At 44.8% G+C, this 18,478-nt stretch overlaps 1 protein-coding gene across 2 annotated transcripts; it reads left to right on the top strand.

Annotated features, from left to right (window-relative positions):
* Nucleotides 1–653: 653 nt before the first annotated feature.
* On the top strand, nt 654–18,334 carry slc39a14 (solute carrier family 39 member 14). Of its 2 annotated transcripts, none has more exons than XM_062543046.1 (10): nt 654–809; nt 3,618–3,749; nt 4,154–4,459; nt 5,213–5,390; nt 9,594–9,763; nt 10,495–10,617; nt 11,911–12,096; nt 12,963–13,194; nt 13,739–13,923; nt 14,306–18,334. In XM_062543046.1, the coding sequence occupies exons 3-10, from the start codon at nt 4,172–4,174 to the stop codon at nt 14,456–14,458; spliced, it is 1,515 nt and encodes a 504-aa protein (XP_062399030.1). In that variant the 5' UTR covers nt 654–809; nt 3,618–3,749; nt 4,154–4,171; the 3' UTR covers nt 14,459–18,334. The 2 variants fall into 2 exon arrangements, with proteins under 2 accessions (XP_062399030.1, XP_062399031.1); XM_062543047.1 differs by lacking the exon at nt 9,594–9,763 and adding an exon at nt 7,487–7,656.
* The last annotated feature ends 144 nt before the right edge of the window (nt 18,335–18,478 follow it).

Raw genomic sequence — 18,478 nt, 5'->3', positions numbered from 1 at the left:
CACCAATAATGTCATAGTTTTTGGTAATAATGTGTGTTTCAAGTCGAGTTTTATTCTAATCTGTTGTAGTATATCTACAAATCATATTTTATCATTTAAATGTCAAAATGCATCCACAGAATGGGTTTGTGTATGCCTGTCCTGGCCTTTACTTGAGGAGGGATGTAGTGTAGTAAAGGAATTTACAAAGGGTAACCCAAATCCTCTGGTTGCTGAAAAAATGGTTGCCCTCCCATTTCTTCCCGTTCTTGTTACCTGTGGAATAAGGACAAAAATATATGTTACATTATTTTGAGATCACTAAGCTTACCCTGTTTTGAGTTGAAGTACTCCTACACCTGTGGACACGGGAGTCTGTCCGGAAGCGCAGACCTATCTGTTATAGAAAGGAAACTCCACAAAATGTAACAACTCTGAAGAAGAAGAAAAAAAAAACGTTGTTCGTATTTGGATTTTAACATATGTCCTCAAATTTAGTTCAAATGTTTTTAAATACCCTGTGAATAGAGAAGGTTAAAACAAATCCACCTAATCTGGCCGCATTTCTTGTTATAATTGCCATTCACTAGTGCGTCTGAAAGGGGGCGGAGCCGTACACGACTACACGTTACACGTCTGTAGCTTCTGAATGGATGGATCACGGAGCAACAAAATTGGTCTCATTTGAAGGACTGGTCAATGAGCTGTCTGCTCAGTTAATTTGCGTAGCTATAGACGTGGCACATTGATAGAAAGAACGCGTTCACTTCTGTCTGCTTTTGCTCATTCAGCTTTCAACTAAATCTGAATCTACAAGACGTGTACAGTGGGTAAGTACAGAACGTGGCTGGCTAGTTATGGTTGCAGACAAGATTTGCGTATCTGCTAGCTACATAGCTAACAACGCCACTCAGGTGGTCGTCGGTGTCTGATGTTTTGGCATAGATAGTTTGACGATGTGTCTGACCAAGGTCCTTGTCTAGGCCGTTCTGTGCGAACAGCAGTGGTTTGGCAGTCTGAAAATAATGTGATGCCGTTCTTCAAGAGAACATTTTGGTTAGGTTAGCAGTAGCTAGCTTGAAATGCTGAGGGTCTTAATAACTTTGAATTAGCAACTCACGTTAGCATGTCAGTATTGTTGGGGGATTAGCAGCAGGTGACATTACATTGAAGTGATGGTCACTAACGTTAATATATCAAAAACAATTGTTTGATTTTGCTCAACAACATGAAATTACATCAGCTATCTATCGAAGAATCATCCTTTGCTAACAGTATCACTCGCATGCTTGATCATGGATGCTGTGACGTTGACTGTGGGAGTCTGTTAGCTACAAAGCCTCATAAAAAGGGAAAACATCAGTTTGGTAATCAAGGATCTTTGACAACATCAACAGTCAAGTGTCCATCGTTTGTGTCGTCGTTTCATCTGATAGCGGACTCTGTCTATGGTATGACACATGTGGAGTACTCTGCACCCTCAACTGTGGCTTAAACGAATGTTTTTATTCCTGTTCTTAATAGCCCAGCCTTGAATATCTACAGTAACAATCATGACCCTTTACCATTTCATGTTATTGCTTCATAAGAACATGCAGGATACAAAGTATCAAACAATGGACAATATGCTGACGCATCTGAAATGTTTATGTTCTGTAGTTATACCAAAGATCCTTAACCCTCTCTGGTTATACTGTAACTCACTTTGATGAAAGTGTTTGGAGTTGCTCAACACCGGTTACAGTTAATTGGTGGGACATGTTGCATACGGTTTGAAACTGAGTCTTGCATCGGTAACTTTTATTCAACACTACAGACTCCACAATGTACTGCTGATGACATTTTGAGAGATCCTTTCCATCTCCCTGTTGGCTTTTAAGCTTATGTTACGACCCCCTGAAGACGAGTGGAGTTTTTCCCTTTGAAATATTGCACATGTCTGGTACCTTTGCATTCTCTCACAGCAGCCTTGTCTCAGAGTTTATCTCTCCCTCCACCTTTATCCCATAATGAAAACTGTGTGGAACACTTTGAAGGTTATTTGAAGGAGGATGAGAATGCTGCGTCGTTACTTTCCAGCACCTGGATATAGGTTTCGTCCTTATTGTGCTGATTGTGCCAGCAGATAGTTAGGAGAGCAAGTGTGCTTCCTGTTGGCAACTGCATCCTTGTTGTCAGCAAATTATGACCCTATCACTTAGTCTTGGAAGTGTTCGGCCTTGTCGAAATGAAGTCTCTTCACTGAATGTTTTCACCCCACACAAGGTCTTTTTGTGGTTTGTGTGGTCGGTCACAGTCTTGTAGGTAGCTCAATGTGGAACCTTGTTGTAGGGCTATCAAGTTAAGGAGAGAATGAACTTGGTTTTTGTCACTACTTTCACTCAGTTTTTGAACCTGCTTGATCAGCAATAAAAGGTGATGATGAGGGAAACTTTCTAAAAGTAGTTTTCGCTCCTGCGTTTTCCTTGTCAGGAGGAGAGATTAGACAAGTGATAGAGCTGTTGATGGCACCATGATGCAATCACTGGCTCTTGTTTTCTCTCTGTGTGTGTGTGTGTGTGTGTGTGTGTGTGTGTGTGTGTGTGTGTGTGTGTGTAAATGATAAGATGAGATGGACTCTTGAGTGTTTTGCAGAGATAGGAGTGAGTAGGGACTGGATATGCCACATGTCTGTGGGTTTGTTATGTGACTGTGAGGAGGAGCTGGAAGCTCTTCCCTGATGTTGGCACTCATTTTCTTTTTAATTTCACAACACCCACCACATTCCATAGTGCGTCTGTTGAAATGGTCTCCCATTATCAAACTAGTTAAACCCAATGCTAGATTAGACCAAATCACATCATATTGTGTAAAATAAATCGTATCATATTGTGGAAAACAATCACTGACACAACAATATCACACTCTTGTCTGCAAACGTAGACTAAAACCTGTTTTGTATTTTGTTGTGTAGCTTATGTTTTGAATACACAATGAAACACATTACTGGGGTTTCTGTGAATCACAACCGAGGTCAGGCAAATGAGAAATTATGCCACAACCGCATGCTGCATGTTTTGTTTGTTTGGGTCCTCGCACAGAGAAGTTGTCGCTCCCTGGTCTTGACAGGATAGGGCTGCTATTCTGGCCCAGTCTTATCATTGACCAGATATAGCCATGCACAGTAAGAGACCATGCACGTACACAGCCTTGGACTGACCCTGCGTTTATCATTATTAGAAGCTGTGATCCTAGCCTGGTATTCATAAACACAAAGGCTACTGTTTGGAATCACTTAGTTTATACATAATCCCACGGTGGGTTGTCATTCTTCCAGTCACGCACATATATATATACGGAAGATGCCGCATGAAAGATAGATGTCGACAGGGTTCAGTTTACCTTCAGCCTGAAGCTGGCTAAGATAGGAGAACCTGGTTTTGAGCCAGTGCTGTAAGTCTGCTAACCTGTCCTAACAAACTTCAACATGGCTTCAACATTCAATGATGGCTTCAGTATATCTAAGACAAGAGTCAACTAATCACATACAAAGAGCATCTAATGCAATGCAGTGTTAGGGTTGATGGATGGCTTTGTTGATTTGTGTGCTAATTTTACAGCTTTACTTCAAGACCCGTGCTCCTCTTTTTTCTCCACAGATGACCAGGCTCTGAAGTGTTAGCTGTTCTTCAACCCTCTTTTGTGTTCAAGCTCCCGGTCCCGCCTTCCTCTCCAACGGCTCTTAGGCCCACCTGAGGAGTTCCGCGACAGGCCAGCTGAAGTTGGTTGGGGTGAGTGCCTCCTGAATGAATGGGATCCTTGAGTCTTTTAGTTTATTTTTCCTCCCCCCCACCCACCCCCCCCCCCACACACACACACACCCTTCCTTCATCCTATGCATAAATGCACTCTGGTAATTTTCCTTCGACTCCAATTTTCTTCCCCCTGCTCTGCTTGTGTGAAAGAGAGTTTGTTTGTGTGTGTGCTCCTCCGTGTGGTGAACTGCTAAACGTCATGACCGCGTCAGCGAGCGCTTTGTTCTGTATTCTGGCTTACTCACTGGAGGAGAGTGAGTGAGGAGGGTAATTGATGAATAATTGCAGAGTAATTGCAGACTAACTTTGACAGCGTTCCTGTTTGAACCCCCCTTCCTGCGCCCCCCTCTTCCTCTCTTCTCCTCCCCCTCCCCACTCAGGCAGTGCTGTTGGGCGTCATGGTCCAGAGGTCTGGAGATGGCGGCTCCCAGCTGACGATGACCCGGGCTCTGCTGGCCCTCGTGTTTGTGCTGCTCGCGTCCGGCGGCAGGCCCGTGGCGGGCGATGGCGACGGCGGTGCCGGTGCCGGCGGCCAACTCTCGGCCCTGCAGGACCTGCTGACGCGCTACGGCGACAACGAAACCATCTCCGTGCCCCAGCTGCGCACGCTGCTGGCCCGGCTGAGCGCGGGACACGGGGAGAACGCCTCGTCCGAGGCACCTCCTCCTCGAGCAAACTCCTCCAGAGTGAGTCATGTCTTTCTCACACTCGCACAGATGAAGCTGTGCATGTTTTGAGTTGTACGATTTCAATTGATGTGGAGTTCTTGGCTCGCCAGGATGTTGCTATTGTTGAAGCGTTCTGTTTTTGTTTATCTTGCCACGTGTGAGAATTTGCAACACTACTAGAAGTGTTGAAAGAGCACAACTCTTGACAAAAGTGAAAACGAAGTAAATGAGAAGCTGTCTGATAATTAGTGACTTAAGAGGTACCAGCTCATGGACATGAAGAGAAATCCGAAGCATAGGTGTCTGCATCCTGTCTCTGAGAGAGACAGGAAAGGATGTGGTGTTGACACAGGGCCACAGTTGTTTGCCATTGGTTCTGATAAGTCTTTGTGGTCTACGTTTGCACGCTGTGGCTTTTGGATGACGCTCCACAACATGATTCTGTCTTAAATCAACACCTTATCGACATATACCTGTACTCCTTATCATTAAATGATTGGCAAATTACTTTATTATCTGGACTGTGATAAGCCTTATTGTATGTAGACAGATTTTCTCAAAGCATAGAACAGCTGCTGCGTATCACTATGAAAAGAGGTGAAAAATGAGACATTAGAATTGATTTCTCTTGGTTTTGTCAACATTTTGTTAAATTAAGCTCTTGTTCTCATTTTAAAACCATCTCTCTCTCTCTCTCTCTCTCTCTCTCTCTCTGTCTTTGTCTTTGTTTATCCGTCTGCCTGTCTGTCTCTCTGTGTGTCTGTGTGACAGTGTTTGTCTGCGAACACGCTTGCGGTGCACAGCATGAGTGAGCAGTCGCGGCTGGACGGGCGGGGCCTGCAGGAGATCTGCCCCACCATGCTGCAGCAGCTGGAGCTGCGCACCTGCACCGCCGGCCAGGACCAGCAGCCGGACGCCGAGCCCAGCCTCCGGCCCACCGACGCCGAAGGTAACCCGCGCAGGGCAACACCACGCAGACCCTCTCTTCTTTTGTCTATTTCATTCTACATCTGCTATTGTTAGGGCTTTTTGCCTTTATTTGGATGGGATGGTGAAGAGTGACATGGAGTGAGTGGGAGAGAGAGAGAGAGAGATGGATTGGGAAATGACCACAGCTGCCCTCGGTCTCATCATTTCTTATCTGGGTACAGAACACTCTCAGGCTGAGTGGGAGGGAATTGAATGACTGTCTAAATGCTGGCTTACAGTTCATGTTGAGATCAGTGAGTTCATTGTAGTTGGAGGAGTTTTGGGGGGGGGGGGGGGGGGGGGGGGGGCAGGTTTGGGATCAGAATAATTCATTTATACAGAGGTTGACTCTTTAATGGAAATGAAATATTAACTGTCCTCCAATGCTTCTCCATGGTGGTGCGTTGTGCATTCAGTTCTGTTAAAACCTGGCCAAACTCCAACCTGTCCTTAGATATCCTTAGTTAAAGTTTGTTGTTAAAGCATACTAACAGTAAAGTAATAATAACATGACAAAAGCGTAAAAGTAATGCACTGCATCTATTTAGAGGTTTTTGGTGTGTCATTGACCCATCTCATTGTGTTTCTCTGTCTGAATGGACAGTGTGACTCTGGTGGTATTTAGACAAACAAGGCCAAATGTTGGAAGCAGATGTGCTTTATGGAGTGGCACATGTAGAACTAGAGGCAGCTGGATAACAGAGTTCATTTTTCAATGCACGAGTTCTCTATTCAGTCTGTGTATGTGTCACTTTGTGCTGTTGCTTAGACCTGCACGCATGATTATGCTGAACCTCACTGTTCTCCATTTCAAAGGCTTTTATCCTTGTAGATGACCTTGCTAACTCGTCTCAATTGGTCCTTGGAAAATGGTTTGTGTTTTTTTTTTGTTGGCCGTGCTTCTCTGAGCCAAATGCTGATATTGTCAGGTGTTTTTTATTTTTTTTCCGTTAAGCCCTAATGAGAGCGCCGCGCTCGCCGTTGGCACCGCACCGCCAGCTCCCCCGCACACTCACACTCTCACTCTCTCTCACTCTCCACCAAGGCTCAGTGAAGAAAGCAGGAGAGTTGTCGCAATGTCACCCCAGAGCGAGCGAGCGCTGCTGCTGCTGCTGCTGCTGCTGCTGCTGTAGCTGTAGCGGTAGCCTCCGCAGCGCCGGTGCGGTTGAGTGAAACGGGGTGTCCCGTGCCGTCCCGGCCCGGCCCGTTCCGTTCCTGTGCCCTCTGTGTTCCTGAAACCCAAACCCAATCCCTGTGTGGTTGCTTTTTTATTTTTTTCAATTGGCCAGAAAGATGTTATTGAATCTCTTCACAGCTTTGTCTTCACTCTTCAGACCTTCAAAACTTTTCTCTAGTTTCTAGGTATCAGCAGACTTGTGCAGAACTTCTCATGTACTCCCCCCCCCCCCCCCCCCCCCCTTCTCTTTTACAGATTTGTCTTCTACATCCACACAATGTCACTCTGGTTATATGATGTTGATCTTCATTAATATTTAAAGCATGGGGACCTCCGTGCCCTGTGCTCTCCTTCCTCTCCTTAGGATTTTGTGGATGCGATGGTGGATTGGGAGTGCGCTACCATGCGTGACCTTCTGTTTCTCTAGGTACAGTGGATGTACTGTAATATGTAAAAGGGCCACGTTAATGTGAGACCGGACGCGGGAGAGGAACCTTGTCCTCGAGGGAAGAGGTGAACGCGTGCTGACTCGCGCTGTCTTCGAGGGAAAAGTGCGGCTCTGTTAACAGCGCCGTCAGGTTTTCAGTTTGTCATTACATCTGCCCACAGCCACAGGTCACGTTGGCAGGACACCTGACATTAACAGTTCCTTCCTCCCTACTTGCACAGGCAGCCTGAGAAAGTCCCTTTCCACAGGGTGTGGCGAGACTTTTGCTGAGGCTTTTGCCTTTTGTCTGTTTGTGTGTTTGTTTTGCCCTTTGGCATTTTGCTCCCTAGTGTTGCTGAACAACAGCTGAAGCATATTGCTGCTTTTGTCTTTGTAACCGCTTTTGGCTACTGGCTATTAACAGGCTTGTTTTTGCTCTGCGTGTGTTTTTGTGTGTGTGTGTGTGTGTCAGTTTGGGGCTTCTCTTTGCTTGCCGTGACGGTGGTCAGTGCCTTTTCTCTGTCCGCTGTGTTTGTGGTCCCCCTGATGAAGACGCGCTTCATGCACAGGGTGCTGACGTTCTTCATCGCCCTCTCCATCGGGACGCTCTACTCCACCGCCATCATGCAGCTCATCCCAGAGGTGCAGTATACACCTCGCTCTCTCGTCCCTCGCTCCAGAGCCACCGACCGCAAGGCCACATCTCCTGGCTCTCGTTGCCTTCGCCACACAAATCTTTCCAAAACTCTCCGGTTTCACTTCAACTATCGCTCACTCTCTGATTCTTTCACTTCCCCACAGAAAGGAAATCTCACCAACAAATCTTCTCGCCCTCTTTCATCTCATGCTGAAACTCTCTCTGTCTTTCTGTCTCTCTCTCTCTTGTTCTCTCTCTCACTCTTTCTCCCACATACACCAAAATAAGCTCAAGGCCATAATTAAGGGGTCCAAGCAGCGAGGCTGTGGGAAACCTATTGTTTGTGTATTAATTATTGTTCTATCTTTGACTCTCCTTAAGCCAAACACATCTCCTCTTGATGGCTCCTATCCCTCCCTCCCTCCTCTGCACACATCTCCCCGGTTTTTTTCCTCTTCAGGGATTGACGTGCCGCTGTCTGATTCACTGGAATCTTGCCGGCGACGTCTTCATCTGCATGTGTGATTAACAGCTCCTCTGTATTCCTCCTGGGTAAACGGGCCATCGATCGTGTCCAACTCCTCCTCCACCTTGATAAATGGGACAGCTGTGGCGCAGTTTTGCCCCGCCAGGTCCTCTCTCTCGCTCTCTCTCGTTCTCGCTCCAGTGAATCCAGGCCTTGCTCTCGCCCGTCCTCTCCCTTTAAAGCCCCGCTCATCCCCCATGGGGCCAGTGTACTCAGCCCCAGTCCTTCAAAGGCCGATTTGCCAACCGGCCAATGACAAAAGACTGTGTTTTTTTATGGCACTCGGCGTTGTTTTGTTGTTTACTTGCTAATTACAGGCTAGGCTGTGGAGGCTTTCCTGTTTCCTGTGTTCTCTGGTTGCTGTGGTGGTGGCTGTCTCTAGAGAGGAAGTGAGGTGGCACACGCTCCGACTCCTTGGTGTGTGTGTGTGTGTATATCTGAGGGGATCGGCTTACTGGGCTCTGCCCTGTGATCTCGCTCCTGTGGTCGAGCGGTGCGGTGTGTGTGTAGAGTAGGGTCGAGGGGGCGTGAGTGAGAAGATTGGTATCAGTGACCTATTAGGGAGCCATGCTCAGTCGAGCATGCCTAATCGCCCGAGAGCCTTTTCGTTGTTGAATAGGGCAGCATTGTTGGGTGCGTGTTCATGCAGGGCAACTCTTGCCATAATGCTACCTTTTATACTGAGCAGCTTCTTTGGCCAAAATAGTCACTTTGGCAGATGTTCCTAAACATGAGGACATGTGTGTGGCGTGTGGTCTGCCCACTGTATTGCTTGCAGTCCTCATTGACAATCTAGCTGCTGTCTTAAATGCTAAAAGCAGAAATAGGATGCAGACCTGGTATCATGGTCTGATTCTGTTCTGTTCTAAAGGCACATTAGTGGTGAAAAGCATCAGTATCTGGTTGTTATCAAGGAGCTGTACCAGTATGTTACTCATCCTTCTTATGGTTCAATAGAAATATAGCATCACGTACCAGATCATTTTTTTTATTTTTCACCTTTTGTTTCTAGGACATCTTGGATTTTCTCTGTGATTTCCATGTGATTGCTTTGACCAGGAGCCTCCTTATTTCCTCTCTCTCTCCTTTGGTTGTGGTTTGGTTCAATCAAGGTGCTACCTCTACTGTAATCCTTCTTCACCATCCAAGACATAAGGTGGAATTTGAATGAATGATGGTCTATAATAATCTAAACCTTTTTATAATTTCATTTTTTTGAAAATCAAACACAGGTTTTCTGGGTTATTTTTTTTTTTCTTCCTCTGAAGGATTGACAACTTTTGTATGCCTTTTTTTCATTGGATCTTTATTCCCAAATATCCTAAATGCGTTTTCCCCTTCTTTTTTCCTCCTTTTTCTGTCTCTCTCTCTCTCTCTCTCCCCCCCTATCGTGTATGGCGTGGGTGCTGGCTCCAGTGTGGGGTTATGGCTTCCTGTGTGTGACAGTCATCTCCCTGTGTTCCCTGGTCGGGGCCAGCGTGGTTCCCTTCATGAGGAAAACCTTTTACAAGCGCCTGCTCCTCTACTTCATAGCCTTGGCCATTGGCACGCTCTACTCCAACGCCCTGTTCCAACTCATCCCAGAGGTAGCGAGGGGGGACGAGGGGTGTGGGGGTGAGGGGTGTGCGGGTGAGGGCCGTGGGCCAAGTTGAGCCACGTCTCTCAAGCCTCAGCGACTCCCCTGAAAGGCCCAGCCAAAGAGCTAATAAAAATGAGCTGCATCCAAAATCCTCTCAAAGTCAAAAATTCTCTCCCAAGATTCTTTTTTTGTTTTGTTTGCCAATCAGTGCAATCAATCAAAAGTCAAAATCAAAAGTCTGGCGATCGATTTTACAGATCTGGGAATATTGGCGGACACGGAGGGCTGTAGCAGCTGGGGACTGGGGAAGCTCTGAGGCACAATTTCTTTGTTGTTAACATGGGACGACCTATAATTCATTACTGATGTGATCAATCAGTTCTCTCTGCATTTTATATGTAATTAAAGATACTTCACTTAGGTATCAATCAATCTGTGCATATTAAATAGATATCCAGTAAAATGGCACAGAATCCCTCTAGCACAAACTGATCTTTTAACTGGCTTGTACATAGAACTTTAAATTCACATTTATCAAGGGTTTGGAGTTTGGAAATATTTAGATTTGTATAGGTTAGAGATTGATTGTGTTTTGTAACTTGGTAAGATTGATAGTTACATGCTAATGTATTCGATACATACTAATGTGTTCTAGACAATATGTGACAGTTGAAAAATGTATAACTTTGGACTGATGTTTTGACTGATGTTTTTATTTGCTGATGTTTTTATTTGCAGGCCTTTGGTTTTGACCCCCTGGTGGATTACTACGTCTCCAAATCTGCTGTGGTGTTCGGGGGCTTCTACCTCTTCTTCTTCGCCGAGAAGATTCTCAAAATGATACTGAAGCCAAAGAGTGGAGTGAGTGTTCTCATACCTGATCTTTAGACATGCTGTGTGAGCACTGGAAGGCTTTTGAGTATTCCACTGGACACTTGCCCTGGTATTCAGATGACGTCACATCTGTTTCAGTTGCATGCTATGTGGCGTCATTCATGGCACTTGGACGAAAATGTGAGCGTAAAGTTATCATGTTTGCAGACGTGGGCTAGGCAGGGCCCGTTCGGCCTGTTTACCAGGGCGGCACACCCGGGAACAAAGTAACAGCCCAGAAGCACATGTACGTTTGCCTGGGGGCTTGGCTTTGTGTGTGTGACATACGTAGTATTGTTCGTTTGCCCTGAGGGTGAATTGTTTGCAGTCTTATCTGGCTCGTCACCTGTAGATGATGGAAGCGTGTAACACCCATGTGTGTGGTTTGGTGCACGACACGTGGCAGTGTAACCAGGTTAAAGGGCGTGCTTAAGTGTGTTTGCTACAGAAACTACAGAGACAACATTTGTTCAGTGTCCTGTAGTGTCCTGTACTGTGTGTGTGTATGTGTCTGTGTGTGTGTCTGTGTGTCTGTGTGGTATTTTAAAATTGAAATAAGAGAAGTAAGAATGATACTGATTCTGACCACGTAGTTTTCTGGACTTTGATCTTTTTGCTCCCTGCCATTTCTCCCTGAACATATCCCCTAATTCTACCAGAAAGACTCGGGATTTAATCCTGAATAGGACATCAGTAACAAGATAAGCTACATGAGAAACATAAAAGCTGAGTCTTTGGCGTAGGCCCCCGTCTGTAGACTGGTGAGCAGTGCAGAGATGTCGGATCCTGCCAATAGACTGTGGCAGAGGCGAGGAGCAAACCCCCGGCATAGCTTGAAACGGGGACCAGCTGGTGGCGGTGGGGTGGTGGTGGAGTCGTCGAAGTTGGCTTACTGAAAGTAGCAAGGAGGGGTGTTAAACTTTAAAGTTTAAGAAGCGCATTTGCTTCCTATTGGTTCATAGTAGGCTTATTGAATGAATGGGAGGCGTAGGCAGTGTGACTGAATGGACTTCAATTGGCTAGGAAATTAATGAATGATGTGGTCAGTACACTTGCTTGGATTGCTTCTCCTGAGCTATGATAGGTTAACAAGTTATGAACAGAATATGTGATTGTCTTTCCTGTAGAACTTCACTAAAGCTTCCATTTCCTTTTTTTAAACCGTTCGTTTTGGTTCTTATCTGACTATAGAGGTCAAACACAGGCTTTGGACAGAAATCTGTATTCTGACACTGCAGTCTTAGTGACCTGTGTGCCCCTCTCTCTCTCTCGCTCTGTCAGGGCCACGGTCACGGCCACAGCCACTACCCCGCGGACAGCTACACCTCCAACGGGGACCTGGAGGACAGCCTGACGGAGAAGCTGCAGAACGGCGAGGCAGGAGGGCTCTCCCTGTCCCGGGTGGACGGCGAGCTCAAAGGGGTCGGCGAGGACGACAAGATGCTCAGCACGCGCCAGACTTTACAGGTGAGGCGCCAGCCGCCAGTCCGCAGATGGCACCTTGGCACCGTGCCAGGGAGTCCGAGGCTAATGAGTGTGGCTTGATTTCAGTTTGACCCCAATTAAACAGGGACATGCTTTATTTATTTATTTGTTTATTTGTTTTATTTTTGGGCTTCTAGTAGCTTGTTTTTGCATTCGTGTCCAGAGAAAGAGAAACAATGGGCATGTGGTTAGACTAACTAACTATAGCTTGACTAACTAGAGTTGGCACATTTACGGTCTGAAGTCAGTTCACACTTAAGCTGACGTCCTGAGTCTAGGGTGGATGGCACAGGACAGACTGCGTGGGATTGGTGGGCTGGCTTTACAAGAGGGGGGCTTAGGGAGATCCTCTCTCATTTATCCCAATAGCATCTGCTGCAGTGCACCTCCTCAACCGCTAACTTAAGACCTCTTCAGTAGTTGTTATGTAATTAAAGGTGGTGTAAGGCATACAGTAATTAAGTCTACCATTGAGGGGATCTTGAAGTGTGTGTGTGTGTGTGTGTGTGTGTGTGTGTGTGTGTGTGTGTGTGTGTGTGTGTGTGTGTGTGTGTGTGTGTGTGTGTGTGTGTGTGTGTGTGTGTGTGTGTGTGTGTGTGTGTGTGTGTGTGTGTGTGTGTGTGTGTGTGTGTGTGTGTGTGTGTGTGTGTGTGTGTGTGTGTGTGTGTGTGTGTGTGTGTGTGTGTGTGTGTGTGTGTGTGTGTGTGTGCAGTATATGCTAATTCATAATAGGGTTGTGTTTGTGTTATTTAAATTCATAAGTACAGTATAATAACAATTTATAGGAAGCGTTTTTTCACCTCCAGCTTGTCCTGGTTCTAACTCCAGCTCTGCCCTCTGCTCTGTAGGACACCCAGAGTGTTGGAGGTGGGGGTGGCAGTCGCGGGCGCGGCGGCTGCTACTGGCTGAAGGGCACGGCCTACTCGGACATCGGCACGCTGGCCTGGATGATCACGCTCAGCGACGGCCTGCACAACTTCATCGACGGCCTGGCCATCGGCGCCTCCTTCACCGCCTCCGTCTTCCAGGGCGTCAGCACCTCGGTGGCCATCCTGTGCGAGGAGTTTCCCCATGAGCTCGGTAAGATGGGACTTCCACCACCTGTGGTGTGTGTGTGTGTGTGTGTGTGTCATGTGTGCCTGTGTGTGAGTGTGCCTGTGTGTGTGTGTGTGCATGTTTGCGAGTGTGCCTGTGCATGTGTATGTTTGTGAGTGTGCCTGTGTGTGCGTGTGTGTGTGCTGTGCATGTTTGTGAGTGTGCCTGTGTATGTTTGTGAGTGTGCCTGTGCATGTTGTGCGTGCAAATAGTGTTTCAGTAAGAAGGTGCTGTTTCATAGCCTTGCTGTAAACCACAAAGTATAATCCATTTTTCTAATCTCTAAATAAATCTCATCTAATAAGCTGCAGATTGATACTAAATCACAAAGCTCTTTTAGAATAAGAAATGTCCTCCAAAGTAACCTGTGTGTGAGTAGTACCTTTTCCAGTACCTTTGAGTAGTACAAATTCCTTTACAATGACCCAGACTAGTAACCTTTCTTTGAAGGTAGTTCCTTCGAAGACCGACTGAACTTGCATGATGTGTGATTGTGACGTGTCCTTGTTGTTGCCCGTGCCGTGTGCAGGTGATTTCGTGATTCTCCTCAATGCGGGCATGAGCATCCAGCAGGCACTGTTCTTCAACTTCCTGTCGGCCTGCTGCTGCTACCTGGGCATGGGCTTTGGCATTCTGGCCGGCAGCCGCTTCTCGCCCAACTGGATCTTTGCGCTGGCCGGCGGCATGTTCCTCTACATCGCCTTAGCCGACATGGTGAGCTTACAGTTAAACAAGCTGATCTGAGGTCAGGGGGGTCAAACGCCTAAGTACAAGCTCAAACTCTATAGAGCATTTGGTAGATAAGCTTTAAAAGGTTTAAAAGTTGTAAGGGCAGTATGCTGTAAACAGACAAAACATATAAAAACAAACAGTGCCTCCTGTGAGAAGATAATTTCTTTGTTTGATGTGTTTGAAAGCTAAAGACATTAATAGGCTTACTGGTTATGCCCTGTACTGGGAATCAAATGAAACCCTCTTAGTATGTCCTGTGTGTTTCTGGGCATAATACAAACCGCTTTACAATTGAGTGCTTACTCAAGTGATGCCATTTTCTCTTTCTTTCTTTCTTTCTTTCTATTTTTTTTTCCCCAACTAGTTCCCCGAGATGAACGAGGTAAGTCGTGAAGAGGAGGAGGCGGGAGGCAGCGGTTCGTTGGTCACCTTCGCCATCCAGAACGCAGGGCTGCTCACGGGCTTCGCCATCATGCTGCTCCTGACCATGTACTCGGGCCAGATCCAGCTAGGGTAGCCCCACGCACCTCACCCCCTCCCCCTCCCTACATGGACCAGGGTCATGGGGCACCCTCACGCCCCCCCCACCCCCCACCCCTCTAATGACCTAAGACCTGTTCCAAAGGGCTCAGAGGAAGTCCTTGGAAGACCCTCTCCATCTCAGGCCCCTCCTTGCCAGAACCTCCCCTCCTCCTTTTCTTTTTGGACCCATTCATGGCAATGTCTGAAGGGACCCATCTTCAAACGCTAAAGAATATGCATATAAATACTTAACTGACATAAGTACATCCTCTCTGATGCAGACTACCCTACGCTATTGCTTTTCATCTCATTTGCCCTCATTGAACCTGCCTTCCGCCACCTGAGGAGACACGTCTGGCCTCTGTCATTCTGATGCAAAAAAAAAACAAAAAACAAGTATATACCGCGATCACATAGTAGTTTTGGTGCAATAGCAGTGAAGGATGTGTGTCCTAGCTTCAGTTCCCACCAAGTTGGAGTTCTGAAACTGGGATTCTTCCCAATGGAGTGGACGCTGTTGTTAAGGCAGTAATCCTTGATTCAAGGTGATATTATTTGTGCAATTTCTTTGTTCTCTGTCTCTCCTCTTCCCTTTCGATGAAATGCAGAGTGAAAGGAACCTCTGTGGGAGCCTGGATGGCCATGGAGTAAGGTTAGCCTTTTGACTGTGTGTGAGACAATGGACCAGAATGGTTCTCTTGCAGGGTTAAGTATATCTATGGCTTGTAGAAGCTGCCTATCATGGTTTTAGCACCATTTGGATATTTGAACATATTCTCTGTACAGTGTATTTTCACTCCCCTGAAGGTATTTGCGTGTGCAAATAGTGTTTTTTTTTCTTTTTTTTTTTCGAAACAAGTAGCTACCCCTGCTTATACATCCTATACAAGGCACGGAGACCAAATATGAGCCTGTATGAGAGTTTTTGCTTTCGTCTTTGCCATTCTTGACCTCTGTGTCTACCCAGACCTGTCATGTAGGTTGTTGGTGGTAGGACTTCTGTTTAGTTCAGCCATGCGTGCCCCTGATCAAGTCTCGGTCAGGTTTCTACTCATTTAAAAAGAAAACTGTCAATGAGTTTTAAGTGCTGCTGTCAACATTACCAAACATCATTTTATTTTTTTATTTTTACTTTTTACTATTTCTCATGTAGAGTCCTTTGTGCACTGGTGAAGTCAAATTCCCTGTGTGTGTGTGTGTGTGTGTGTGTGGTATGTGTGGTGTGTGGTCTGTTGTGGAAAAAGGCTGTGCTTTTTTTCACCATGTTTGTATGAGCGATTGTGTATATTGTTACCCATGGTATTTCCTCGGTAGGGCTTTTCACATCTCATAAGTTTGAGCTCCAAAGTTGAATCATTTTAAAGAGGGACAGAAAGCCATTCCCTGGAACATGTTCAGCTCCATGCGTTACTGTAGGTGTGTCGTTTTTTCCTTTCCTGGAACTGCCTTCTCGTCCATTATCAAGAATGATAATGTGGGTATCAGCAAGACGTGAACAGATAGACTGTAGCATTATATCAGATATACCCATAGACTTCCTCCCTGAACTAATATCCTAGTTATATTTACTGTAAATGAAATTGATGCATAAACTCAATTGAGAATTTTATATTCCAATCAGAATATTCACTTATTTTTTGTACTGTATTTGGTAAATCACAGGCTGTGTTTGTGTGTGTGGCAGAGTAGATTGTCTTTTCACATTTATGGTTACCACATAACTTTTACTTTAGGAAGCCATTCTGAACACACTTGTTTCTAGATGTCGTAGATACATTATGTGATTAGATTAAGACAAATCTCACCCTGGCTAATTGTGAATAATGATCAGACTACTGCTTTAAAATACTTACATGGATCGCTGTAATGGTTCTGCCTAAATGCTATCTTAAGTTAGTCTGGCAGTGGTACCCTTAGTCTCACCTGCCAAAATAATGCAAATCGGAATATGTTGATGTCCTGGACCTATTTACAAAATACCCAATCTGGTCTCGTGGTGGCTCATGGACACTAACACTAAAATGGAGTGCTGTGCCTTTCAACTGTGTTTTGTCTTTTATGCAGAAACATGTCTGAGTTTGTGGCCAATGTAGAGCTCTGTTCAGCTTAGTCCCATCAGAGCTTTTTTCAAACACGACACATACACATACATTTGCATTGACACTGAGCTGGATGTTGCAGTATGCCAAGTACTTAACATCAATTGTGGAGCATTTAGGTGTACTTTGAGAAAATCCAACAGGCATTTATGATTTATGCTGATGAATCCTTGTGAGATCATTGCTTTAACCTGTATGACTTGTGGTAGTGTTAGCTCTGCATAACTCAGAGGGTTGTATTATAAGTTCTTCTAAAACAGCTACCACTCTTCATATTGAGACAATAAACCAGTAACAATTTTTGGCAAGCTCAAAGAAGACTGACTATAAGGCTATTCGTTAGTGTTTGTCACCTAAATCTTGTCTTTAATCTAAAATTAATAAAAAAAAACATTCCCATTGTGTTGTTTTGAACACAAATAGGGCCAGTTTCCCAAACATGAGTTAGGATCGGTCCTAGACTAGAAACTGTTTTCAGTGATAGTCATTGAAATTCTCCTTTAGTCTACCATGTCTGTAAAACTGAACCTTTGATATTAATTTCAGTACATATGGAATGGATATGCCCAAGACTTAGCTGGTCTACTAGGGAATCAAGCCATGTGCAAGAATGGGGTTAAATTCCTACAGACTGACTGACAAATTGTACTGTTACATACTGTTTTTGAGGTTGTTCTGTTCTGTTGTGTTGATTGTACTGTCTTCGAACTGCTATGCACTGATGTATTGTTTTTCAAATCATGGATGATTTCTCCGCTTTTTTTTTTTTTTTAAAAGAGTATTATATGATAGCAAGCAGTACCAATGATACCAGTGAGGACCCCCTCCATACATTTTACTTTATTTTGAAGGACTATTTGGTCGGATGATTGGAAGCCAATTTGTTTCATGTGTAGACTGGTTAAGCGTAAGGCCATTGTGTGTAGCCCTGGCTGGTTTTATTCAGAGCAGCATATTACACATTTATGGGACAAAACTGGAATTTTATCAAAATGACATTAATTCTTCAGTGCTTTTCATTCGTTGCATCACATGTTCTTTTCAAATCTGCTAATAGTGACATACAAAAATGTGTGATGATGGAAACAATTTAACCAGCATTTGGATGACCGCTTTTCTATTAGGGATTGTGGTGTCATCTATATATATGTGTATTTTTTTTTTTTTTTTCATCTAAGATCCTGACTAACCTACTATGAACTTGTCATATTTCAGTCTACAAGTGTACACAAACGGTGAGATTAAATGTAAAAACACAAACAATGTAATGACAAAATGGAACCAGGACAGCACAAATGTATTATCCAAACTCACCCTGAAAGGTGTGCTGTTATAGGTGCTGATTTAAATTACATACGTCTAAAAAAAAAAAAAGAAAGAAAGAAATTGTATCCTTTAGTGTTATGCAATCACATGGTTTAAACAGAACAAAATGGTCTGATTTCAAGCTGTGCCGGTTACTGTGTAACATTTGCTCATTGAGAATGGCCAGTGGTGTCGTCGTGGCTTCCATGTAGTGTTTCTGGGTCAGTTTTGGGGAGAGCGTCTCAGGTGAACTTCATTCCAGTCCCCTTGAACAAGTTTTGTACAGTGAACCGAAATGGTGTCTCTTGCGCAGTGTGAGGATATCTATCGTACGAGATGATGACGCTTTCACACCATTGTTTGAACTGGCGGGCTTTTAATGGTGTCTCCTTTTGGAGATGTAGGAGGAAATAAGCTGATCTACTCTTATTTGTGAAATAAAAATGCAAATATTTGTAAAATACAAACTTGCTTGTCTACTTTTCTTTCTTTAAGAACAAAAGAGTGTTCAAAAAATCAATTAAACAACTAAAATGATAAATATATATATATATATATATATATATATATATATATATATATATATATATGCAGACATAAATGAAATCAAC

The sequence above is a fragment of the Sardina pilchardus genome, chromosome 8, assembly GCF_963854185.1.
Source record: "Sardina pilchardus chromosome 8, fSarPil1.1, whole genome shotgun sequence".
Lineage (NCBI taxonomy): Eukaryota > Metazoa > Chordata > Actinopteri > Clupeiformes > Clupeidae > Sardina > Sardina pilchardus.
This window is presented reverse-complemented; position numbering and strand designations above follow the sequence as displayed.